The 25,615-nt window shown below is 33.8% G+C and overlaps 4 protein-coding genes and 1 long non-coding RNA gene across 9 annotated transcripts in view; 1 reads left to right on the forward strand and 4 right to left on the reverse strand.

Annotated features, from left to right (window-relative positions):
- LOC138185022 (uncharacterized) overlaps nt 1–22,094 on the forward strand; it is a 228,006-nt gene extending 205,912 nt beyond the window's left edge. Inside the window, exon 5 of the long non-coding RNA XR_011174494.1 lies at nt 21,228–22,094. This is a non-coding gene — a long non-coding RNA (uncharacterized LOC138185022). The remainder of the gene's footprint in view (nt 1–21,227) is intronic.
- On the reverse strand, nt 4,124–5,977 carry LOC138185133 (uncharacterized). Its single transcript, XM_069123840.1, has 5 exons — nt 5,646–5,977; nt 5,451–5,567; nt 4,724–4,885; nt 4,297–4,429; nt 4,124–4,203 (listed from the first exon to the last, which is right to left on the reverse strand). Exons 1-5 carry the CDS (start codon nt 5,975–5,977, stop codon nt 4,156–4,158), a joined length of 792 nt encoding a protein of 263 aa, XP_068979941.1. The 3' UTR covers nt 4,124–4,155.
- LOC138184876 (odorant receptor 88a-like) lies at nt 9,237–10,521 on the reverse strand. The gene is made up of 3 exons (XM_069123273.1): nt 10,057–10,521; nt 9,692–9,824; nt 9,237–9,600 (listed from the first exon to the last, which is right to left on the reverse strand). The coding sequence occupies exons 1-3, from the start codon at nt 10,287–10,289 to the stop codon at nt 9,553–9,555; spliced, it is 414 nt and encodes a 137-aa protein (XP_068979374.1). The 5' UTR covers nt 10,290–10,521; the 3' UTR covers nt 9,237–9,552.
- On the reverse strand, nt 11,296–14,192 carry LOC138185134 (uncharacterized). Its single transcript, XM_069123841.1, has 4 exons — nt 14,163–14,192; nt 12,480–12,596; nt 11,964–12,081; nt 11,296–11,888 (listed from the first exon to the last, which is right to left on the reverse strand). Exons 1-4 carry the CDS (start codon nt 14,190–14,192, stop codon nt 11,623–11,625), a joined length of 531 nt encoding a protein of 176 aa, XP_068979942.1. The 3' UTR covers nt 11,296–11,622.
- On the reverse strand, nt 15,232–19,348 carry LOC138184875 (uncharacterized). Of its 5 annotated transcripts, none has more exons than XM_069123270.1 (7): nt 18,861–19,348; nt 18,262–18,808; nt 17,284–17,468; nt 16,410–16,526; nt 16,230–16,347; nt 15,717–15,978; nt 15,233–15,625 (listed from the first exon to the last, which is right to left on the reverse strand). In XM_069123270.1, the coding sequence occupies exons 3-7, from the start codon at nt 17,431–17,433 to the stop codon at nt 15,505–15,507; spliced, it is 768 nt and encodes a 255-aa protein (XP_068979371.1). In that variant the 5' UTR covers nt 17,434–17,468; nt 18,262–18,808; nt 18,861–19,348; the 3' UTR covers nt 15,233–15,504. The 5 variants fall into 5 exon arrangements, with proteins under 5 accessions (XP_068979372.1, XP_068979371.1, XP_068979370.1 ...); XM_069123269.1 differs by having other exon boundaries at nt 18,262–18,344; nt 18,443–19,348; XM_069123268.1 differs by having other exon boundaries at nt 18,262–19,348.
- Nucleotides 22,095–25,615: the final 3,521 nt, after the last annotated feature.

Genomic DNA, 25,615 nt, shown 5'->3' on the forward strand with positions numbered 1-25,615 from the left:
GACAAGAAATCAATGTTTCATTACTTATCATCAACTAAGGAGATACACCACACCATGGTGTTCGAATTATATATTTTTGTGAAACAAACAAAATTATTTATTCTTGTCAACATTAACATCAAACGGTAGGGCACATCCTTTTTTTAAAAATATGGTTGTTGTTAATGTCTTTGGAGAAAAATAGCTAAATAAGTGAAATAAGCTAACAAGAGAATGGTGGCAACTAATATTTTTCCAATTTGAGTACTGACTTTGTAGCATATTGGTGTTCTCGAATCGAATGAAGCACTCTCTCATAACTCTTATCCTGCATTCCACCCTTTTCAGTGTCGATAGGCAAATCTGAAAGCGCATTCTTGAAACGATGTCTGTGAAGAAATTTAATACCTGTTGCAGTATCAAGTTAAACGAAAATTATTTGATCCAACTGATATTTCACTTTATTACCCAGCCACCGCTAATTGTCCACAGGCGTGTTGCACCATATATATGTAACTCGCATCACAGCCGACATACACAAAAAATGTTGATATAACCGTATATATCATATGAAAACTTATAAACATACGGTACTTCCGGTCATCGATATAATAATAAGCTGGATAAATGTATATTAAATCTCGCGTTTCGTTATTCGGTGAAATTATGTCTAAAATATATGGCGATAGAGATAGTTGAATAAAACTTATGGAACAGAAAACGCCAAGTCCTGTAAATCGATTGCAACGATGTATAAAATGAGTCACGGAAGGGAAGTACGAGTTTTCAATATGATTTATCCTACCGCAGTACAACCGAGAAAAAAAGGCTCCCCTTTTGGCGTACTCGACCATAATGTCAGATTCTTGAATCCGTCTATTGGTTGACCAATCCTTCCAAATAGCGGTAAGTAGCATCTTGTACTGCAATTAGATCAGTAGCGTGCAAAAGATATATATATATAAATACATGAAGAATACGATAAGTCGTATTTGTCGTCTTTTCTAGTTCTGCTATTTTGATTACTAAAACTATTATCGAGAGAGAGAGAGATGTTAAGTAAGTTCATTATTGGTGACATATTTGAATTATAGATCTTCTTTTCATTTGGAAATTAATTATGTCAGGCGAGTGCGATTATAACTTAGACATGCATAGAAATGTTACTTTTTGCAGTGATCATAAGTGATCTAGAAAAACTACTACGGACAACTAATACGGAAAAATATTAAAACTAAATTGAAATGGATGTAACTTTGCGGTTCAAAGTACAATTCCAAATGATACTGAATTTTAAATATGCCTTTTGTTATAGTCCTGACCATTTAAAAGATACATTAGTAATATTTGTTATACAGACTTATTTTAATTACGTCAAACTATCCGTTCTTCAAGTCAATTATATCAGTCGGAAAACACGTGCAAATACACCACGAAGCTAAAACGCCGATCACAAGTCAATACTGGGCATAAACGCTATCATAAAAACCGAGCAAATATTCTTCGTTTCTTATGAAACATTGCAGATTTATCTCCATTAGTATGAAAAGGCATATAATTTCAAACTTGCCAGGTTTATCCCATCTAACATAAGAGTCACAAAATCAAAAATATCGACTTATCATATCGTTCATTGTGGGTTTTATATAATGTATAACACAAAAATAATAGAAAATGGAAAGTGATGCGAGAAATTCCGTTACCTCCGCCATGTTCACAATATAATTCCCTTGTTTTATCAATACCGTAGCTACCGCATTAAAAAAACAGACCTGCTCTACTACGGTCTGTAGACTGTAGAAACACACGACGTTTGCCATCTACAATCAACGATCGAGTAATTTAATGAAAAAGGAATTCTCATATTAGTACATAATGCCATAATTACATGAAGCATTAAAAAGATTTGGAGTGTTGTGAAATATTCGACGAACATCACAATGCTTGTGTGTGATTACTAATATATAAGCTGAGGCGGTAATCATAATACAATCGGGGAGGCGGCGGTTCTGTGAAAAATGAGAACAAGAATCTGATATAACATTACTTCCCCTGAACCTTCATTTTCGAGAAAATCGACATTAAAGATTTGACAAGTGCATTTTATCTTGGCTGAACAAGAGCAAATAACCGAAAGTGGCAAAACTCATATTTGGAAACAAATAAAAAATATAGAATAAAATTTTTTCATAAATTGTTTCATTTCCTAATGCACGTGTTCCGGATTATTTCGTAATTAAACAGTTTTAAACTTCATTTCCTTGAAAAGGATACCTTAAATGAAAAAATGTTCTTTCACATTTTCAACTTATTTTCACATGTATGACAATCTCCTGTTGATTATTTACCTATATCTAGTTTGTAATTAGCCAAGTTGAAGTATGATTTACAAATTTTCAAATTCAGCTTTCTTAGCGACGAAGTATCAAATGAAAAAAATTTATTTTATATACGGATTTTTTCACCACAGTTGAATCATCACTTATTCGATTGTGATACGATTACCAAGTTGCCTATAAATTAATGTTCTTGTACCTGCGTAACAAGCGATAGCACAACGACGATGTATATAATCGTTCGCATAACGAGTTTCGAAAATTTACTCTGATCAGGCCAAATTCCGCCCATCATAGTACATATCTTCACTACTTTCATGTACTCATTTACTACTGTGGCTTTGTCCATAGTAAGGAGAAAACTGATGTTAAAAGTGCACGGCAGTATATACGACTAACAATTGATGAGTGACAGTGAAGTTTTGTTGAGTGTCTGGGATTGGCAATTATGCTTTTACTTTATTTCTACCATGTAATATTTACGCGAAGAGTGCAACTAAGTAATGCGTACCTGCTGTCATATCGATCGTCGTAAACCAAAGTGGTGATTTAATAATTTATTCGCCGTTGTCAATTTATACCCTTAAAGTACCTTTGATAAAGATATGCAAGTAACTCGATCGAATTATTAGCTCGTCGTTATCGTGTGTTCTTTACATTGCGTCCACTTGCACGCGGAGAACCATCTTGAAACATCAAATATCCTCTCGAAAGAATCGATTGATTGCCAAGTTGCTAGTAACGAATAATTTAAGACATAATTACTTTCTATGCCTTGAATAAATTTGATATTAGAGAGCTTGGTATAGAATAATTGGATGAAACAGACAGTTCCTATTCGAAACGGCTAAGCGAAGTAGAAAGATAAATGATTGTTGAAAATCGAACAGATCTGTACGAACTTTTATCTGGTTATAATTGTCTTCAAACTATGAATAAACAAAATATAGTTTGTCTCTGTGTAAGAAAGTGTCGTGTGTTTCGTACACGTTTAAGCTGATTTGCTTCGCCAATTCTGGTCCCAAATTAATTTTTTGTGACGGTAATAATAAGCTTTGGCCGATATGTGTTAATACTTCAACTTCTTCCCATGATTAACAGTTATGCATTTTTCCAAATCAGACGTAATGATATAGTTTAAACTAATATATGAGGTAAATACCTTTGCATACGTTGTACGTTATGTAAAATATTTTAAAATTCCATTATGGTATTACAACTGTTGCCAATTTTCATACGGCACTGATAATTTTGTACAAGAAACGATATTGTATATTTTTTTAGCTGAATGTATATTTTATCCTAAAACTACTTGCGTTTTCCTTATCACATAATCATAGGTAGAGTTCTACTTTTCATGCACTGTGAAACAGCACATATGATCATGCTTTTACAGATCAGTAAACTAACTCAGACGTCGAGTTATATCCCACGCGTAATGTTAAACAAAACTAAACAACTTTGCATCTGTATATTTTTGGAAGTAAAACGTACGTATTATTAATATAAATCTAAGACATTGCACATTTATTTAAAATTATTCTCCAATATATCCAACATGTCGAAAAATTATCATGCTGATAATGAATGTGAAATTATTCATAATTTGAAAATTTAAACTCAAACGCAACACGGGTTCTCGTTGTCTAATCATTCAAAAATTCTGCACGTCTACTTCTTCATCAAATTCATTTCCATGACCTAGGAGAATGAAACCAAAAATTAATTAGTGTTTGAGAAGCAAGCACCATTCTATTTCTGTATATATTCTGATATATATTGATCTTCGTTCGTTTTGGAGTATTGTTCTTCGTCGCTTCAGTCAGGAGTAGATTACAGTTCACGTAGATTTCAATACGGTAAAGTATGAAACAGATGCTTTTATAATCTGGAAAGCAAGATATTACGTGGATTTATTTAAGAAAGATATTCGTAAAACTTGCACAATAATTGTGGGTTCAAGGGAGGAATAGATACTTACCTCTGCAAAATTTTTCAAATTCAGGTCTAAAAGTCCCCCAGCTGATAGAATTGGAGGACTCAAACAGCTTCTGATGGATAACACGAACAACAATTGCGTTTTTATATTAGCATTATACCACGTTGCGTCGTATCTGTGAATTTGAATTTATTAAAAAAAAATGGGGCATACGTTAATGATAATGAACAACTTAATTCAGTCCTTATAATACAGCATTAATAACACAAAGACAAATGAAGAAATCCTATAAGTTTGACACATCTACCTGTCATTCGTTTGATACTGCAAAAAAATTCATTCCAAGACAATCTTATTACAATCTTTTAATTTAGCGATTTAAGAGAAAAGTGTACTAACACAAGGAATGGATATAAAAATGAAAGTACTTCGCGTTACGTATACTCAACAATATTTATGCATCACTTACATCGATTCGATAATTTCATCGTTCGAATTCAGTACGAATTGTCCTTGCACAGTTAAAAGAAGTATATGTATCAATTGGGACAGAAGAAAAACACTGTCCTTGATGAGCACTCCAGAAATTTCCGACTGTGATGCAACCTGTTTTGAAACACGGTAATTTCGACTGTTGCGAAACAGTACGTGATTAGACGAAAAGCTTACCTTTACCAATGAGACTGTGAAAGATGCCATTGACATACCGATGCAAATGCAGAGATAAACGGAATGACTGGTTTGAATACTCTTCAGGTAACTGCTTTGATAGCATCAAAACAGGACCAACAGGCCGTTGTCCATAAAAAGTTCAATAGTATACATACACATGTGATACACGGAAATAAACGCATTTTAATCTCACAAAATTATATAAACTATTCTTGATATTGTTTGAGAAATTTCAAGAACACTTATTAGCTAATTATTATGCTATAGCACAATAAATGTTCAATTAATGAAAAGAAGTCATCAGCAATTAAAGTGATACATCACAATATGCTGTTTGAATTATATATTTTTGTGAAACAAACAAAATTATTTATTCCAAACAACATTAACATCAAACGATAGGGCACTCCCTTTTTTCAAAAACACAGTTGTTGTTAATGTCTTTGGAGAAAAATAGCTAAATAAGTGAAATAAGCTAACAAGAGAATGGAGGCAACCACTGTTTTTCCAATTTCAGTACTGACTTTGTAGCATATTGGTGTTCTCGAATCGAATGGAGGACTCTCTCATAACTCTTATCCTGCATGCCACACTTTTCATTGTCGATAGACAAATCTGAAAGCGCATTCTTGAAACGATGTCTGTAAAAAAATTTATACTTGTTGCAGTTTCAAGTTAAGCGAAAATTATTTGATCCAACTGATATTTCACTTTATTACCCAGCCACCGCTAATTGTCCACAGGCGTGTTGCACCATATATATATAACTCGAATCACAGCCGACAAACACAAAAAATGTTGAAACAACCGTATATATCATGTGAAAACTTATAAACATACGGTACTTCCGATCATCGATATAATAATAAGCTGGATAAATGTATATTAAATCTCGCGTTTCGTTATTCGGTGAAATTATGTCTAAAATATATGGCGATAGAGATAGTTGAATAAAACATATGGTACAGAAAACTCCAAGTCCTGTAATTCGATAGCAACGGTGTATAAAATGAGTCATGGAAGGAAAATACGAGTTTTCAATATAATTCATCCTACCGCAGTACAACCGAGAAAAAAAGGCTCCCCTTTTGGCATACTCGGCCATAATGTCAGATTCATCAGTCAGTCTATCGGTTGACCAATCCTTCCAAATAGCGGTAAGCAGCATCTTGTACTGCAATTAGATCAGTAGCGTGCAAAAGATATATATATATAAATACATGAAGAATACGATAAGTCGTATTTTTCGTCTTTTCTAATTCTGCTATTTTGATTCTTAAAACTATTATCAAGAGAGTGGGATGTTAAGTAAGTTCATTATTGCTGACATATTTGCATTCTAGATATTTTTTTGACTTGAAAATTATTTACGTCAAGCGAGTGGGATTATAAGTTAGACAAGCATAGAGAAATTAATGTTTGCAGTGACCATAAATAATCTAGAAAAACTACTAATACGGAACAAATATTAAAACAAAATGAAATATACGGAACTTTGCGGTTCAAAGTACAATTCCAAATGATCCTCAATTTTAAATATGTCTTTTGTTATAGTTCTGACTATTTACAAGATACATTAGTAATATTTGTTATACAGGCTTATTTTAATTACGTCAAACTATCTGCTTCTCGAGTCAATTTTGTCGGTCGGCAAACCACGTGTAAATACCCCAAGAAGCTGAAACACCGATCGCTAGTCAACACTGGGCATAAACGTTATCATAAAAACCGAACAAGTATTATTCGTTTCTTACGAATCATCGTGGATCTATTTCCATTACTTTCAAAAGGCATATAATTTTAAATCTATCAGGTTTATTCCCATTTGTAAATATTTCATGCCAGATTATTTCTTTGTAACATCCAATTACATAAGAATCAGATGATCAAGAATATCGACTTATCATATCTTCCATTGTCGTTTTTATATAATGTATAAGACAAAAATAGAAAATGGAAAGTTATATGAGAAATTTCGTTACCTCCGCCGCGTTCACAATATAATTCCCTTGCTTTAGCAGTGCCCCAGCCATCGCATTAAAAAAACAGACCTGCTCTACTACGGTCTGTAGACTATAGAAACACACAACGTTCGCCATCTACAACCAACGATCGAGTAATTTAATGAAAAAGGAATTCTCATATTAGTACATAATGGCATAATTGTAACAAACATTAAACAGATTTGAAGTTTTGTGAAATATTCGACAAAGATTACAATGTTCGTGTGTGATTTCAAATATATAGGCTGGGGCAGTAAACATAATACAACCGGCCAGACGGCGATTCTATGTGAAATATGAGAACAAAAATCTGATATAACATTACTTCCCCTGAACGTTTTCGAGAAAATCGATGTTAAAGTTTTGGCAAGTATACTTCATCTTGACTGAACATGAGCTAATAATCGAATGTGGTTAAGTTCGTATTTGAAAATAAATAAAACATGTACAATAAAATTTTTTCATAAGTTATTTCATTTTCTAAAACGATAATTTAGAATATGTGTGATACACGTGTCCTAAACCATTTCGTATTTACACATATTTAAACTTCATTTTTAAAATAATACCTTAAATGAAACGTGTTCTTTCACATTTTCAACTTATTTTCACATGTATGACAATCTCCTGTTGATTATTTACCTATATCTAGTATGTAATTAGCCAAGTTGAAGTATGCTTCACAAATTTTTAAACTCGGCTTTCTCAGCAACGAAGAGTTAAATGAAACAATTTTATTTTATATGCGAATTTCTTCACGTGGAATCACCACTTACGCGGTTGTAATATGATTACCAAGTTGCCATTAAATTAATGTTCTTGTACCTGCGTAACAAGCGATAGCACAATGATGATGTATATAATCGTTCGCATAACGAGTTTCGAATATTTACTCTGATCAGGCCAAATTCCGCCTATCATAGTACATATCTTCACTACTTTCATGTACTCGTTTACTACTGTGGCTTTGTCCATAGTAAGGAGAAAACTGATGTTAAGAGTGCACGGCAGTATATACGACTAACAATTGATGAGTGACAGTGAAATTTGTTGAGTGTCTAGGATTGGCCATAATGCTTCTACTTTATTTCTACCATGTAATATTTACGCGAAGAGTGTAACTAAGTAATGCGTACCTGCTGTCATTTCGATCGTCGTAAACCAAAGTGGTGATTTAATAATTTATTCGCCGTTGTCAATTTATACCCTTAAAGTACCTTTGATAAAGATATGCAAGTAACTCGATCGAATTATTAGCTCGTCGTTATCGTGTGTTCTTTACATTGCGTCCACTTGCACGCGGAGAATCATCTTGAAACATCAAATATCCTCTCGAAAGAATCGATTGATTGCCAAGTTGCTAGTAACGAATAATTTAAGACATAATTACTTTCTATGCCTTGAATAAATTTGATATTAGAAAGCTTGGTATAGAATAATTGGATGAAACAGGCAGTTCCTATCCGAAACGGCTAAGCGAAGTAGAAAGATAAATGATTGTTGAAGATCGAACAGATCTGTACGAACTTTTATCTGGTTATAATTGTCTTCAAACTATGAATAAACAAAATATAGTTTGTCTCTGTGTAAGAAAGTGTCGCGTGTTTCGTGCACGTTTAAGCTGATTTGTTTCGCCAATTCTGGTCGTAAATTAATTTTTTGTGACGGTAATAATAAGCGTTGGCCGATATGTGTTTATAGTTCAACTTCTTCCCATGACAAACAGTTATGTATTTTTTACTATTACTAATATCACATTACTTGGATTTGTTGAAAAATCCATAATTGACGTGAGTTGTTTATGTAGGTCAAATCAGACGTAATTTATACTAATATATGAGATAAATACTTTTGTAGACATTGTACGTTATGTAAAATATTTTAAACTTCCGTTATGCTATCACAACTGTTTTACATTCCATACATTGTAAAACAGCACACGCTAAATGTATCATTAGTAAAAATATTTGATTAAATAATTTGAGTATCATCATGTTCCAACAGGTGTACTACATCAAAGTTTCTTATTTCCATCTTTCTATATTCAATCCCTCTTTGAATACAGTTCAGCCATATGAGCACGTCGAAATCTCAACTAAAAATGAAAACACACGCTTGCAGTTACTAGCAAGATATAAATAATGACTACCTTTAGTACAATGCTTGTGACAGAAGGGAATTCATATGTAAAAGTCTGTGAGATTCGCTAAATGAATTGCTGGCTTTTGCAAATCAAGAAGGTGACTCAAACCAAACATTTTCATATGTATCTTTAGAAGTAATATATACGCATTGCTAGTATAGATCTTAGACATTGTGCTTTTATTTTAAAACATTCCTTAATATTTCCAAAACAACGAAACACGATTATGCTCATAACTAATGCGAAAACATTAAAACTTGAAAACTTCAACTTTTATATGTGGTATAGGTTCCTGTTGTCTAATCACTCTGAAATTTAGCATAAATCATTTCCTCACCAAGCATCACTAAGTGGGGGTAAAACCAAAAAATAGTTAGTAGTTTAGAAATAAAAACAACTGTAATTATTTTCATATTTTATCCACTAATCTTTGTTCCGGAGTATTGTTTTCCATTGCCTCTGTCGGGAGTATTTTACGGTTTACGTAGATTTCAATACGGTAAAGTATGAAACAGATGTTTTTATAATCTGAAAAACATACTGTAGTGTACATTTATTTAAAAAAAATATTCTTGAAATATTTCCACATTAATTTGTGGTCAAATAAAAAATTACTTACCTCTGAGAAGCTCTTCAAATCCAAGATAATTAATCCAGCAGCTGATAAAGTGGGAGGATTTAAGCAATTTCTTAGTGCTAATACAAACAATAGTTTCGTTTTATTATTAGAATTATACCATAACGCGTCATATCTGTAAACGGTGTTAATTTAGTAAAAAAGGTTTCATATAAGATGATAATAATAAATGATTTACATCAGTTCATACTTTTGGCATCAATCACACAACAGAAATAAAGGAACCTTACAGGTTTAATGGATCCACCTGTTATGTTATGTATGTTATTGTAATAAAATTTGATTTCCGGACAAAAACCAAAGTACTTTGAGCAAAGTGTATTTCTCAGTATTTATAAGTTACTTACATCGATTCGGTAATTTCATCATTCGCATTCTGTACGAATTGTCCTTGTACAGTTAATAGAAATATGTGTGTCAATTGAGATGAGAGAAATACAACGTCTTTGATAGATTCCGCAGAAATTTCCGATTGTGCTGTAACCTGTTTTGAAGCACGGTAATTACAATTACTGCCAAATTGTGTGAATTTGCACGTTGAAGAGCTCACCTTTACTAACGTGACGCTGAAAGTTGCCATTACCAAACCGATGCAAATGCAAAGATAAGTAGAATGAATGCTTTGAATAGTTTTCAGGTAACTGTTTTGGAACCATTAAAACAGAATTAAGAGGTCATAGTCGATAAAAGATTCAGTAATGCACATACAGGGTGACAGATTTTATTCTATAAATTCAAATTACTAGTACACTATGAATTGTATGAAAAAGTAGTTCAGATATGAAGTGAATTTTTTTGAGGGGGTGACAAATGAGATGGGTAAGAATTTTTTTGTAGACGAGCGCGTAGAGGTCATATGAAGGTGACATCAATTTTTTTAAGTGGAATTGCATATTTTCTAATGCACTAATCGATGCAGCTCGTCATTCTCTACAAAATTGTATGAAGTTATTTATATCGAAAAGTCACATTAGTTTAGGAGATATTTTAACTTTAATTTGGACAGCAATTAAGTATGAAGGACAAAGATAACATAAACGCAAAAATATCTAATCGCGTCTTTTATTGTCTTTTATACGTTAAATTAGATAAATTGAAGTTAAAATATTTGCAAATCCCTATACTTTCTCAGTATAAGTATGTTAATACAATTGTCTAGAAAATAATAGAAAATAATCGTTTAATGCATTAAAGAATATACAATCCTATTTAGCAAAACGGTTGTTATCTTTATATGAAGTCTACGTGTTCATCTACAAAATATTTTTACACCAGGTTGTAACCTTCCTAAAAAATGTTTACTTCTTATCTGAACAATTTTTGTATACAACACATAATGTACAAGTAATGTGCATTAATAGAATAAGTCCGGTCACCTTGTACATGATACACGCAAGTACATGCATTAAATTACTTTAAAAGTATTTAGGATATTCTTGACATTGTTTGAGAATTTTAAAGAATACATTAGCTAATTGTTACGCTACAGCACAGTAAAATTCAATTAATGAAAAGAAATCACTGTCACTGCTTATAACAATTTAGAAGAAGTATATGGTGTTTGAGATACATATTTTTGTAAAGAAAAACTTTTTACGCCTAACAAAATTATCTTTAAACGGTGATGCACCTTATTTTGTTAAAAAATAAGATTATTGAAAATATATTTGAAGAATAAAAAATAAGTTTAAAAATACTGGAAAATGAATGTTTTGCCAGTTTCAGTACTGACTCTATAGCATGTTGGTGTTGTCGAATCGAACGAAGTACTCTTTCATGAATCTCATCCTGTATGGCACTTGTTTTATTGACAATAGACAAATCAAAAATCGCATTCTTGAAACGATTTCTGCAAAAAGTGCACTTCTTGCAGTTTCCACCTAAAATTATTTAGTCCAAGTAATATTTCTTTTTTACCCAGCCACTGCCAATTGTCCACAGGCGTGTTGCACAATGCACATGTAACTGGTATCGCAACCAACATACACAATAATTCCTAAAATATATGTATACGCCATATGTAAATTTATAATTGTACGATACTTCTGGTCATCGATATAATAATAAGCTGGATAAATGTATATTAAATCCCGCGTTTCGTTCATTGGTGAAATTATGTCCAAAACTAATGGCGTTAAAAATAATTGTAAGAAAACTACGATACAGACAACACCAATTCCTGTAAATTAATTACAGCGACATGTGATGTGAATTATAAAATGAAAATACATTATTTCAGTATAACTCATCCTACCACAGTCTAACCAAGAAAGGAGTGCTCCCTTTTTGGCGTACTCGGCCATAATGTGAAATTCGTTACTGTGACTATCGGTTGCCCAATCCTTCCAAATAGCGGTAAGTAACATCTTGTACTGCAATTTGATCAGTCTCATGTAACCGAAAGATATGTACGAAGGTATGAAAACACAATAAATCGTATTTCTCATCTTTTCTGATACAGGAATATTTTTGCTAGTACACATTAACGACATGCAGACTTGTTAATTGTGTCCAAATTGTGTTATTCGCTTCTTACAGAATATTTTGAATTCATCACCATCATTTTCAAAAAGCTTTTAATTTACGAATCTATCGCGTTTCTACATTTTTACAAATATTTCATATCAGAATAGTGCTTTGTAGCTTTTCAATGACGTAAGAGTCAGTATCTCAATAAAAGTGGACTTATCAAATTTTTCCACGTGATTTTTACACAGAATGTGATAAAAACATAATAGAAAATGGAAAATGAAGCAAGAAATTTCTTTACCTCAGCAGCTTTGATAATGTACAGTCCTTCTTTCAACAATACCCCACTTAACGCAGTGAGAAAACAAATCTGGTTTAGTAGGACGCTCATGTTAAAGAAATGCACGACGTTTGCGATCTACAATCAACATTCGATTAATTTAACATATAAAGAATTTCGAATCAATACATAACGCTATTAAAAAGTTAAAAAAGCTGTGACTTTGTGATATAGCGTAGTGTCGCATATTTTTACTTCGCTATTCCATAAATTTTCGCCGGCACTTGGTAAAAATTCGTTGATTAAAGCTCGGTCATTGTTCGTTTCCAGTAAAGTTATATTCCAAAGAGTTTTTAGATGAAGAGCAAATTCAGATGCTCAGCACCTAACGTAATGTTGCCCTCAAACAATCAATAATATAGTCATGATATCTCAAGATTCTCAACGAAAATGTAGTTTGTAATTATAATTTTGATGTGAGGTGTAAATGTTGTCCGTGATAATTGTAGCGCTGGCTGTAGATGTTGCTGCTGAGGTACTGCTGCTTTTTCTTCTGATTTAGATGCGTGGAAGAAAAATCGGACTCCGCTCGCCAGAATTTGAGAACCCGGGTCCCGAACGTTCGTAACCTAAGGCACTAACCACTGCGCTGCCGTTATCCGATATTAGTTAGTATCGAGTGGTGGTATTTGTGCTGTCGAGTGCCGTCACAGATGCTTTTAGTTGAGAATTTTGAAATATTGATAATATGTATTGATAGTCTCAGGGTACTTTAACGGTTCTCTATACTTCGTAATGCCCACGTTGAGTTGGTAGAACCACCCTAATAGTTGCTATCCACCAATGATCAGATTCTTTACTCCGCTCATGGGCATATCACGCTACGGACGAACCTGGAGGGTGCGACTAAGGGTTGATCATCTGCATAAGTGAAGCGGCGATTGCAGTATACTTTACTCTATCGAGTACAAGACAACATTGTGTTTCTACTGATAGTATAGCAGTCGCGCTTTGACAATCGTATTGCTAAGATATGCTACACGAAGAGATTCCAATAGCGGTGTGTTGTGAGTGCGTGTGTTATTAGAGTCAGTGGCTAATATAAGCCAGGTTGAGTAGGCTTATCACTTGGCAAGTGTATTGCCAAAATGTCATAAACTGAGAACTTTCAACTTAGAATTACTTGAAGTGCAAACAAATGCAAGTATGTAAACAGCAAGAGGGCAACGATAGTTAAAATTCAGCGAACCTAATGGAAATTGATAAACCATCAGCTAATGGTTCTTAATCAACATTAAGCACGAAACGTAAAATTTCATTTTTTTTACGTACCTGCGTAACAAACGATAGTACACTAATGATGTATATAATCGTTCACATAACGAACTTCGAAAATTTACTCTGGTCAGGCCAAATTCCGATAATCATAGTGCATATCTTCACTACTTTCATATACTCGTCTACTACCGTGGCTTTGTCCATTGTAAGGAGAAAACTGATGACGTTAATAGTACACGCTAGTGTACTATATAAGACTGACATTTAATGAATGAAAGTGAAATTTGCTAAGTGTCTAGGATCGACCACTATACTTCTACTTCATTTAAGCTATGTAATATTTACACGAAGAACGCGCCTAGTACTCCATATCTGCTGCCATTGCGACCGTCATAAACCAAAGTGATGATTTAATTATTCACTCACCCCTGTTAAATTTGTACCCTTAAAATACATTTTATGACGATGTACAAGTAAGCTGTTGATCAAAGTATTAGCTCGATATTAATATGCGTTCTTGTCGCTGTGTTTTTCCTCTGAAAAAACCATGTCGAATCATTAGCAAATATAATTAATTTAAGATATAGCTTAGATATTTCCACTAAAAATAGCTTAGAAAAGGGTGGTTGGGTGTATAGACAGGTCTATATAAAAGGATAAAGAATATTAATTAACTCTTTCGCTGCCACGCGTCTCACATATGTGACGCTCTATTGCTTTCTACAGCCCCAGGCGTCACGCATATGTATGTGACGCATTCTAAGTGCAGCATGGATTATCTGGTTACCATTTTCTATTATTATATACGCAAAAATATATATCATTACGCAACATGTTGAAAATTTGGAACTTGGACTGTGGATTTTTTCCTTAAACAATGGTAACAAAAAGGTTAAAAAGATCTATACGGATCTTGATCTCGTTATTTTCTGCATTAAGGTACGATTAAACGAAAGATATTTTGCCCCCGTCTATCTTCTCTTTGAGAAAATACCCTGAGTTTCGTAAACATTTAAGCTACCACGGATCAGATTCCAGGTTGAAATTTCGCATTAAATTAATGGACGTCCGATAATATGCACGTGAACAGTTCACCTTCCTGTCATGATTAATAATTATATATCTTTTACTGCTACTAGTGATATCACATTACTTACACTTTAAAAAACAACCATAACTTATTGAATTGTTCAGATAAGTCAAGTCATAAATAATATCACAATTTACATTGAAATAGATCTCTGCGTATGTATTGTACGCGTTACGTAAAACATGTTGAAATTTCATTAGTATCGCAATGAGATACGATTGTCGTGGCAATATTGACATTTGAAATGAATTTGAAAATTTATATAGAAGTCATAAGATATTTAGTGCAAATATACATTTAATATATATTTAAGAAGAGATTCGTATGCAGAGTGAATAACATATCTCAAACGTATAACAAATGTTAAATATGTTGTTATTGAACGTTAGAGCTTATTAATAATATAATGGATAATAGTTCACATATTTTTCTGACCTGTGCGAAATATACACTTGTACTAGACATCTTGTAATTTCTAAACATATTTTGAAATTCATGAGATTTCAAACTTCACTCACATAATGGCAATTGTGAAATCTTATTAACAATGCTAATGAATTTTCCATATACAAGTATATTCATAAGAAATGTCTACAGATGTTTGGGCGCTTTCTTCGTGAACTTATAGAAATTCTTAAGAGAGTGATTACATTGCATGCATTTCGATCTTCAGATGTTTCATTCATCACTATGGTATTCCATGAGAATACGTATCCACTGTAACCAATCATATACATACATTGAAAAATAAACTGGAAACGACATTTTTCTGCAGAAACTTTCTTCATTGTGCTGATGTCTAAAATCACATGCTATAAATATTGGCCACATTTTTTAATATAAAAGGCGAAAAATGTGCAATGTGCGCGCAAAAACTAAGGTATACTCACCCACTGATAGCCAGCAGAGCACAACCATGCTGTACGAAGTGAATTAAACTGGTGTCACAGGCAATATAAACAGCTACGAGTATTGACACCGATGCTACCATATGCGCTAGTATAACATAATAATATCGCTCTTCGTCCACGAAATAATAAGCTGGGTAGACAAATTCGCGGCTCCGTGACTCGTTCAAGGGCGCGACGATGTTCAGAATAGGTGATATAACCGGTATGAGGGCGAACATAACGGCGGTGACAAATGTGCTGACTAAATGCAAAAGGAATAAAATACAAAATAAAATAGCAATTATTTACGGCAGACACACCTTATCAATTGATGTAAACTTGGGATTTGTTGTCAAGTAATTGCACTTCATTTCATATATTCGCATAAGCATTTTTAGTGTTGCGCGAGTATATCATACTGTTATGGTTTGAAATGAATTTAGAGTAGGTTTGAATTAGTTTTTTTTAATTAAGTTTAGTGCAACGTGAAAATTAGTTCATTTTCTTTGTCACCTTTGTATATAAAGGACAAGATCATTGCCTTCTGAGAGTACATGTCCAAAATCTCTAATTCCTTCGTTGGTCGTTCTATCAAACGTTCGGCGACGATATCGCTTAAAAGTTCTTTCAACTACAATTTTAAAGATGCTTATAATCATCAAAGAGATTACAGAATATTGATCTGTTTTTCACCTTCTTCTCGTTCAGAACGTAATTGTACTGCTTGAGAACAAGTGTTAATGTTACATTCAAATGCGGCATCTGTTCTAACAATATGTCCAAGCTGTAAAACACTAGTATCCGTGATATCTACAATATATAGAAAAATATTTACATTAAATATTTACATATACAGGGTGGTTGGTAACTGGTGGTACAAGCGGAAAGGGGGTGATTCTACGCGAAAAAAGAAATCGATAATATAGAAAAAAATTTTTCGTTTGAGGCTTTGTTTTCGAGAAAATCGACTTTGAATTTTCGCTCGGTACGTGTGCACTTTATCACGTCTCGTTATAACGGATCTCACTGTAGATCGTTTTAAAATTAAAAAAAAAAAATTAAAAGAAAAATTTTATTCTATATTTTCGACTTCTTTTTTCGCATAGAATCACCAGCTTTCCGCTTGTACCACCAGTTATCAACCACCCTGCATAATCTCTATATCCTATCATATCGAAAGATTCTATTATATAAAAGCGACATGTGAAAAACATGATATCATATTTCCCGTCTTTTGCAAAAGTTTAAATAAGAACTTTAAAATTCAACATACTGTCAACTAATATCGCACTAAAACTATTTTCATATCTGAAAACCATTTTACATATAGCTTTGTGATCTATGTATATGTCTTATATGTATTAAATACGCTGACACAGTCTAATTCTCAACCTCTGGAATACATTTTACAGATACTGTGTCTCCAACTAGTATAACACATTTTTATATTAATACCGTTAATGGTTATAAGAAAAATGGTTATAGGAAATAAAACTCGATTGTTAGATATTTTTTATAAATGAGATGCGTATAGGCTGGATATAATATTAATTAATGAAAACAATACCTGAGTCGCAAAACAGGCAATAGTCACAACCAATGTGACAAATCGCATTGTAATTTTCGGGAATTCTTCCTGATAAGGCCACACACCAACAAGCTGCCCGAAAAATTTGATGGTTTTAAAATATTGAAACTCGATCGTTTGCCAATCCATAGTTGTTCAACCAATAATCAGTATTACATACGTCGCTAGAGATCGTGAGATATAAAATTCGTTAGATTGAACTAAAATTGAATTATACGACTTGATTACTGACTAGAATTAGTAGCCTAAGCGATGTTTATGCATTTATAGGAAATTTCAAGCAAAAATCTGTAGAATGTATAAGAGAATGTACATATAAGAAGATACTAGAATATGTAAAATAACGAGAGTAAAATACTCGTTATAATATTTAATAAATGGAATAAAATTGATCAAGTACTGTTCAGCAGTATCATGTTTATGAAAATGTAGATTCAAATGAATCTCTACAATTTAAGAGTTACATTAAATGAACAGAAATGCAGCTAATACCCTCCACTGTCCAAACTGCAATAATCGAGTAGGCTAAGTTCAAACGTGTATATCCTCCATTACATCAATAACAATAGCAATTTTGTGATCGTTTTAAGAAATTGCACTCGTTTTTAGCGATCTGATTAATTTATACGGGAAATGGAATTATTTCAGTGGTGAAAAAGATCTGCATTTTTCATTCACTGTATCCATGCTATCGCTAATACTTCTATGCGAAAAAGGTTTATTAACTTATAGGTAATTTAATTTAACATAGTACTAGTGTACATAGTAAGTACATAAACGTTGAAGAGAATAATTTACATGTAATATGTTGGTAAGTGCGCCTATATAGAGAATATGAAAAATTAATGGTGGAGAGGCAGCTACATTCCTTTTGGTATCGGCACCATATTGTAAGCTGGTATACCACAGGTGATATTTCACATAACGAATGAATCGTTTGATACAAGCAATACCTACCAATCAATATTTTCTTTTCCAATTTCACGAGGCATAAATCATTTGATTACAAATTTCTCACGCGTGAAGTATAGAAAAATATCCTATAGAATAAACAAGTTGATTTTCATTCAAGTGAAATGATATGTACTATTTTGTTCAATGAGAAAAATTAGCAAAGTTAAACAGAGCGATCACGTACTAAGCATGTGACAGACGCAAGAAACGCTGGTTATTGGCTGACGGATGTTCGACTTCTCGGAATTATGGCACGAGCGATGGCAGTGCCAAATGAATACATTACGCAGTATGGACATGAACCTACGTTTGTTTTTAACATTCGAAAAAAAGATCGTACTTTGAACAAGGTATTTTCATTGATTTATCAAATACAATTTCACAATCGACATGTCGAGTAGTCCTAGAAAAAATGCTCTGTTGTTTTCGTATAAAAAGAACTTTCCATCGGCGTAATATTTTGAGTAACTTTTTTCTTTGCATGTTACCGCCGCTCCATTTTAGTTTTCGAGATTATTCTAAGTGACCGTTCCTCTGCTTTTCTATTGATCTATAAAGAATATAAGAATTAATTGAACATATCTCTAAATTACAAAAAATACCTTCTTCATCGCTATCTTCATCACTGCTCTTTCCTCCTCTCTATCGTCAAATGCTTTATGGCAGTAGTTTTGAGTATTCTTCGAACTGTTATGGAGTTTATTTCCGTGTTAGATTCGTTTCTTACTATTTCACCGATTTCCGAGGATGTAATTTTTGGTTCTTTGTTCATTATATTGACTATTTTCTTTTTCGGCCTGTAAGGTCCTGAGGATATCCGTTTCACGTGGCATTTGTCAGATCTTTTTTGCCATGAAATCATTCAATCACACCATTCACGGTAAAACGACTTCTGTCGTTTTATTTACTAATTATTATGTAGTAATAATTATTATGTAGTAAGTACGGACACACGCACTTTCTATATTGAGTTTTACTCAACAATTTGTGACGTTTCATTTTAAACGATTAAACTAAACAAATGAACAATGTAACGTACGAACATAATTTTGTAATTACTACCTAATAACAAAATCCGCAATTACCTAATTCCCAACCCAATAAATCGATTCCGATTGTAAGTACGACTTAGTTATAATTTCTATCGTTCCAGTAGCGCTGCTATCTTATTCCATACTGAACCGATAATGGTATGGCGGGCTACGTTAGTCTTCGCACCGTGGGACACTATTCTATTGCATGCAAAACCTATCTTATTTTTAGTCAATGATATTACGAAGATTTATGATAGAGATTTAATAAAAAGAAAATGTACAAATATAGCCCTGTAATCACGTGTAATGTGTAACTAGACAGGTAATTTTACCACAGATTTTTACTCCTGTTGACTTTACGATACTCGTCTGTAGCTTTACCAACTATATTAGTTGGATTGAATTAATTGCGCCGCTCATCGCTGTAAATCGCAGAGGGCGTAAAAAACACTGAGTTCTTGCACAGTCGGTAATTCAGAACAAGAAACACGAAGCCCCATAAGATACAAGGTTTGTTCTGTATATGTATATATGATCGTCTGCTATAGAATATATGTAAATCGATTCCGATTGTAATTATATCGATCATTGATTCAAGTATAATTTATACCGTTCCAGTAACGCAAGTATTTTATTTTACCCTCAACCGATAATGTCGCATTAGACATTAAAATAGTATTATATGAAGGTATACGGAGGGCTACGTAGCCTTCAAGCTATGAGACGCTTATTTACATTGCAGGAAATATCTATGTTATTCTTAATCACTGCGAAATCAGACGAGATCAGACGAAATCAGATGAGATATTCTCGTCCGCGATAAGAGATATCGTTCTTAGCACAATTACATGAACAGGTTTTGATATTCGTATGTCGAAGTATAGGGAAAACCATTCGAAAATTGAGTCACGAAAAATCAATATGGAAAACAAGAAGGTTCTCGTTCTATGCATGTGTGGCATGCTATGAATGTGTCAAACAGAGACAGAGACGCTCCGCTCATCTCTGTCTGTCTCGCAGAACGAGAACCTTCTTGGCCTCCATGTTAATTTTCCACGACTCAATTTTCGAGCGATTATCCCTAGCAAGTGTTGAGTCCTGTTTATAGGATCGTGGTCCTTAATCAATGCCAGATCGCATTTGTAAAATAATGTATTATTTTATTAGTCATTTTCTGCATTTAGGCAAAAAGCTTTTAAAGAAAGCATAGAGACAGGTTTACGATACCTCACTACAGATGGCAGTACATACATACCAGCGCTAAATTCAAAAATAAGATCCTAAATTGTGTCGTATTTTTGTTTTTCCAATTTTCAAATGTTTAAATATCATTTCAATAGTAACGCTGAATGAAGAAAAGACGAACTATTATATATAGATCAGAGTCATGTCTGCCGTGATGGATACAGACACCAGCGGCACTACAGATAAGCTTGAAAATATGTAGCATGATTTGTTTGTTTTATTAGTTCTTATATAATACCCTCTTGTTAACTCAAATTCGAATTGTTTCCTCGTTTTTTATATTACCTCTTGCTGTACCTCGTAAAATATACGACATTTTATATTCTTTCGTTATTATATTAAATACTAATTACGTCTCGCATAATATACAAGTTTGATTATTCTGTACGAAATTAAAGATTGAACTTTAAAATATTCAAACTTAACTATTTCAGCTATGTGCCCGTACCTTATTATGTATGTATGTATATATATTCTTATGAAAAATCTATTTCGAACTCCAAATATTTCATTTGCCCACTGTATATACACATTCTAACCATATTCTTAATACAAACAACGACTGCTTATTTTCTATAGGCTCTAAACATTAATTCATTCGATGGAACCACCACACTCGTTTTAACGAGTATTCCCAGCTATGGAGTCCTCTCTTTTTCTAACAAATATCTTCTCTTTCTTTTTTTTCAGTGGAAGGAACGTTCGCTCGCAAAGATATTGCGAGTGCGTAGCCATGATCGTTGTCGTACGTGTTAGCTTTGCTACAATAGAGTGGAAGATACGTACTAATTGGATGCAGCCTTTTAGGCCGCTGTCACGGAGCAACGGGGGTTGGTTTAGATTGGAAGAGTAACGGCATATACTGTAGCTGCTGCTACTGACTACTACGACAGATCAAGTTACACAAAGGCAGCTTTTTTAATTGGATAACGTCATATCGGCGCGTTCGCGCGCGTATCCTAACTTTTTTTCCCATCGATTTACTCGGTTTGCCAGCGGCCACCTATGGAACGACTATGTCCTCCCCATAGAAAATCGAACGAAGTCCTCTGGCTGCGCTGTCAAGCCGAGGAAAACGTCGGACCCGTTGTTGGCCTGCCACCGATACACACATCGTGTGTGAACTCGTTAGCCGTTTCGACATAGAGTTTCCGTGACTGACGAAAAAAAAAAAAAAAAACACGAGATGTGCCCTCTCTTTGGCCTGTGCCGCGCGTTGAACTGCGCGAGAGACCACTTATCAAATAACGCGATTGTACTTTCAATTTTCAATTAGTCGTGGTACCTAGCGAGTCTGTCAACGGCTAACTTCCCGCTTGTCGTCACCGGTCACTATTCAACACTTTGACTATTTTTGGTTTCCTACCGGTAGTAATAACAGGCGATAAGCAGCAGCTAGAGACCGCTTTACATCTTTATTTCTCTTTTTCGTACTTATCCCAAATATAGACGCCACCTGTTATCTTGCGTATTTTATAATTTTCGATACTTTGGTTCGTATGCATGATTTACAGTAATAAGCAAAAGTGAACGCACACTCTGTATGACAGAACAACTTTTTTTTAGATACGACCAAACGACAACTTTTTTTTTTTGAGAAGTTAGAAGTTAGAATTTACAATTTGTCGGAATCGCGAATAAGGAAGTAGAGGTCACTTTTTACAATTTTTTTACCTGAGTCTGTAATGAGAACTTAAATAACACATTTTCTAGAGTTGTGTCAGTTATATATGTACGTGCTGAAAATTTTATCAAAATCAGTTGATACGGAAACAAGCGACAGACATCGAAAGATGTAAGGATCTGTACATGTTAGCCCGAATATCGCGAAACTGCGATTTTTACTATTTTTAATCATTTGTTGTTCATAGTAACGTTCATCGATTTCGAGGAAAATTTCAGCATGTACGGGACGCATAGAAAATAAGTATGAAACCCACTGCAACGTAACATAATTCTAAACCTCATTGAGCATGATTTTCATTGCAACGTATTATATTCATCAGGAAGAACGAAAGTCTCGAAAAAACCATGGATCGCAAATACCCTGCCTCCAGCCCCCTGAAAAAGAATGTTAAAATTTTAATAATTCTTAAACTGATTTTATTCACAATGTGTTTACATTTATGATCAACTTTAATGAGAAAGTAGCGTGCTATTTTACGAAGCAACAGGATATTAAAAATTGCCTCGTGAAATATATGAGAACACAGGAATAATGGCAGATCTCTGTGTGCAGAAGACATTCCGTGACAATGCGATTTTCAAACGGCTGTATTAACAATTTGACTATCAAGAATTAATATCGCGACATCTGAATGCAGGTCGAGTCCGTATCAATTGGCGTGAAGAAAAACAGGTTAATTATCACCTTCGCTCGTGCTGATCCACTATTAGACTTACATAAAACAGTTCGCCGAGTGAGATTCAATCAGTTGACAGTGCGATGAATAATTCGAGAAGAACGCTTACTACTGTATAAAATTTCTTTTACTTTTCACTTTTCCAAGCGTGTATTATTTACGGATGAAAGCAGTTTCTCAAGTTGTAGTATCCTCAATCGACGAAATGTCAGGATTTAAGTTTATAGGAATTCCCATGCAACGGTTGAAAGATCTAATCAAGGAAAATCGTATTTGCGATTCGATTTTCATGCTCACGTCTCTTAAGCGAATTACGTGAAATTATACCACGCCAGGGTAGTCACTTCGTCTATTTTATGCACGATGGTGCTCCATCTAACCATAGCCAACTGGTTCGCCAATTTTTAAACGAAAATTTTGGGTTACCGTGAATAGCACGTGGACCTGCTCCTCACATTTCTTCTTCCACTTTTCTTCCACATTCAATCTCCTTGTTTATGAGATTCGTCGGCGGCGGATCCTTTTGGGGTGAGAAGAAATTATTTGTAGTTCAAGTGAACAGATTACATGCGATTGCATGTGACTTTTTTCATACAAAATCAATACGTAATCTTGGGGAGTAACTTGGCGGAAATGTAGAAATGCGAGTTCAGGGATATTTAAATAGACGGAAAGGAAAAAGAAAAGAAGAAGAAAGGAGAAAGATAAAAAGGTAAAAAAGAAATAAGATATGGGGTATATAATGGTGGATTTGAGGCATCTACGTGCAACAGTAAGAGCTATTTTTCCTGCATCTGTCTGCAGAATGTAAACACATTGTACATAAAACCAGTTTGGGAATTATTAAAACTTTAACATCTCTTCCGAGAGGGGTCACGTGCGACCAGTGGTTCCTTTGAGACTTTTGTTCTTCGTGACGAGTAGAATATACTGGAATAAAAAAATGTTGACCCTGAAAATCATGCTCGAGGTCGCTTTTTACACCTTTTTTTACACTTACTTTTTGTACGCACTGTACACATATAACTGACATAAATCTACAAAATGTGTTGTATAAATTTTCATTATAAACTTTTGCTTTATTCCTCGTGATTTCGAATAATTGCACTTAGAAAACTAATTTACATCTAGTGAACTAATTCAGAGAATATCAAGTCGTTTGGTCCAATTTTAGAAAAGTGTTTCTGTTTTAAAGGCTGTCCGAATGTTAAAGCCGACCACTGTATATTGCTGTGTGTATGATTGTTACAATCGTGAATATAAAAATGACACATGAAATTAACAAATAAAAGATTGAAAAAGAATGAGAGAAAAGACTACCGAATAGAACAGCTTTCAAAGAACATTTCTTCGATTAAACAAATTTGAAAATTGTTGAAAGCTACCGATTGTACGAGTATCTGGAATATAAAGAAACCATTTCATTTTGAATAAATAAATAAAGACCGAAGGACCCATTTTCAGTACTTCGCCATTTTACCACCAAGCAACTGAAATCTAAGCCATGCCACCACTAATTATATGTTTTCCAATACGTATATTTCACCAATAGCCTCATAACGTGCTAATAAATTTCAAAATGTTTCGTATAACGCGCATAACGTATTCATAAAAGGCGTCTGCAAGTATTCGAATAGCTTTTTGAGCCAGTGCATGTACGTGTATAACATACTGTACTTATAAAAGTGGCAATTCTGCGCATAGTTCTATTTCGATGATGAAGAGCTGTAAAATCGTATATCTTATAGGTCGAACAAAATCAGCTGATTTACAAAATCAGTCGAATTACGAGTAGGTAGTTACGTTTGAAGAAACGGTTGTCGTTTCCAATAATGGTGGGCACCGGCTAATTTACTAATGTAAAGCCATCCGTTTTCACGCTCTCCCCTCAAATTTCGCCGTTTATCTCCCTTTTGATTCCACCCTGTTTCATCCCAACTATGTCTCTCACAAGCATCAATTTCGTTTTCCTTCGCCTTTCTTTCTTTCTCCTTTGTGGCCTTCATGCGATCCTGCGATCATCCGCCTTTGCCAACGCGTTATCTATCCTCTTGAACCAAGCTATTACGCGATTGTATCTTAAATAAAATATCACCAGCGTTCCGACGCCAGCCACTCGAAATAATAATTGTCATCTGGATGTCAGCTTTCGCTCTTTCGTTCCTTTCACCCTCGTCTCTGGGCCCATGTCCCTTTCCTGTCCATCTTCTTGTTCCCCTTCCCGCGTTTACGTTTCGAGAAAATGTAAAGATATGATCGCTACAGTCCGGGAGAATTCAAGTGAAAATGTTTCGATTTTCACGAAATATTTCTTTTATTTTGCATTCGTATATATCTTAGAAGTTATTACTCCTATTGGTATAGCAAATTGTGCCAGGACGAAATTAGTTGGTTTAGGATGAATAACATTGATTTTAAAATTTTCTTCCTTTGAAGCTATTTTTGTCCAGTTTTCAATATCACGAACATTTTTTTATTCTTTACAAAAGACACATTGCAGTACTTTTGGAAGATATATCGTTCCAGTGACGACGAAAAAAATATACGTAATGATCCAGCAATGAAAGTTATCTTGAGACGTATCATTCTGTTTTTAATCTTGAAACATTGAAACGCATTAGCATAGATAATCATAAGGGTATAACAATTTCTACAAAAATCCTTTTCAGTTTTTTTTTTTAGTTTAGTTAGTAGAAAATCTTTTCTAGTTAAACA

The sequence above is a fragment of the Bombus flavifrons genome, chromosome 11, assembly GCF_040668555.2.
Source record: "Bombus flavifrons isolate JBK064 chromosome 11, iyBomFlav1_principal, whole genome shotgun sequence".
NCBI classification, from domain to species: domain Eukaryota; kingdom Metazoa; phylum Arthropoda; class Insecta; order Hymenoptera; family Apidae; genus Bombus; species Bombus flavifrons.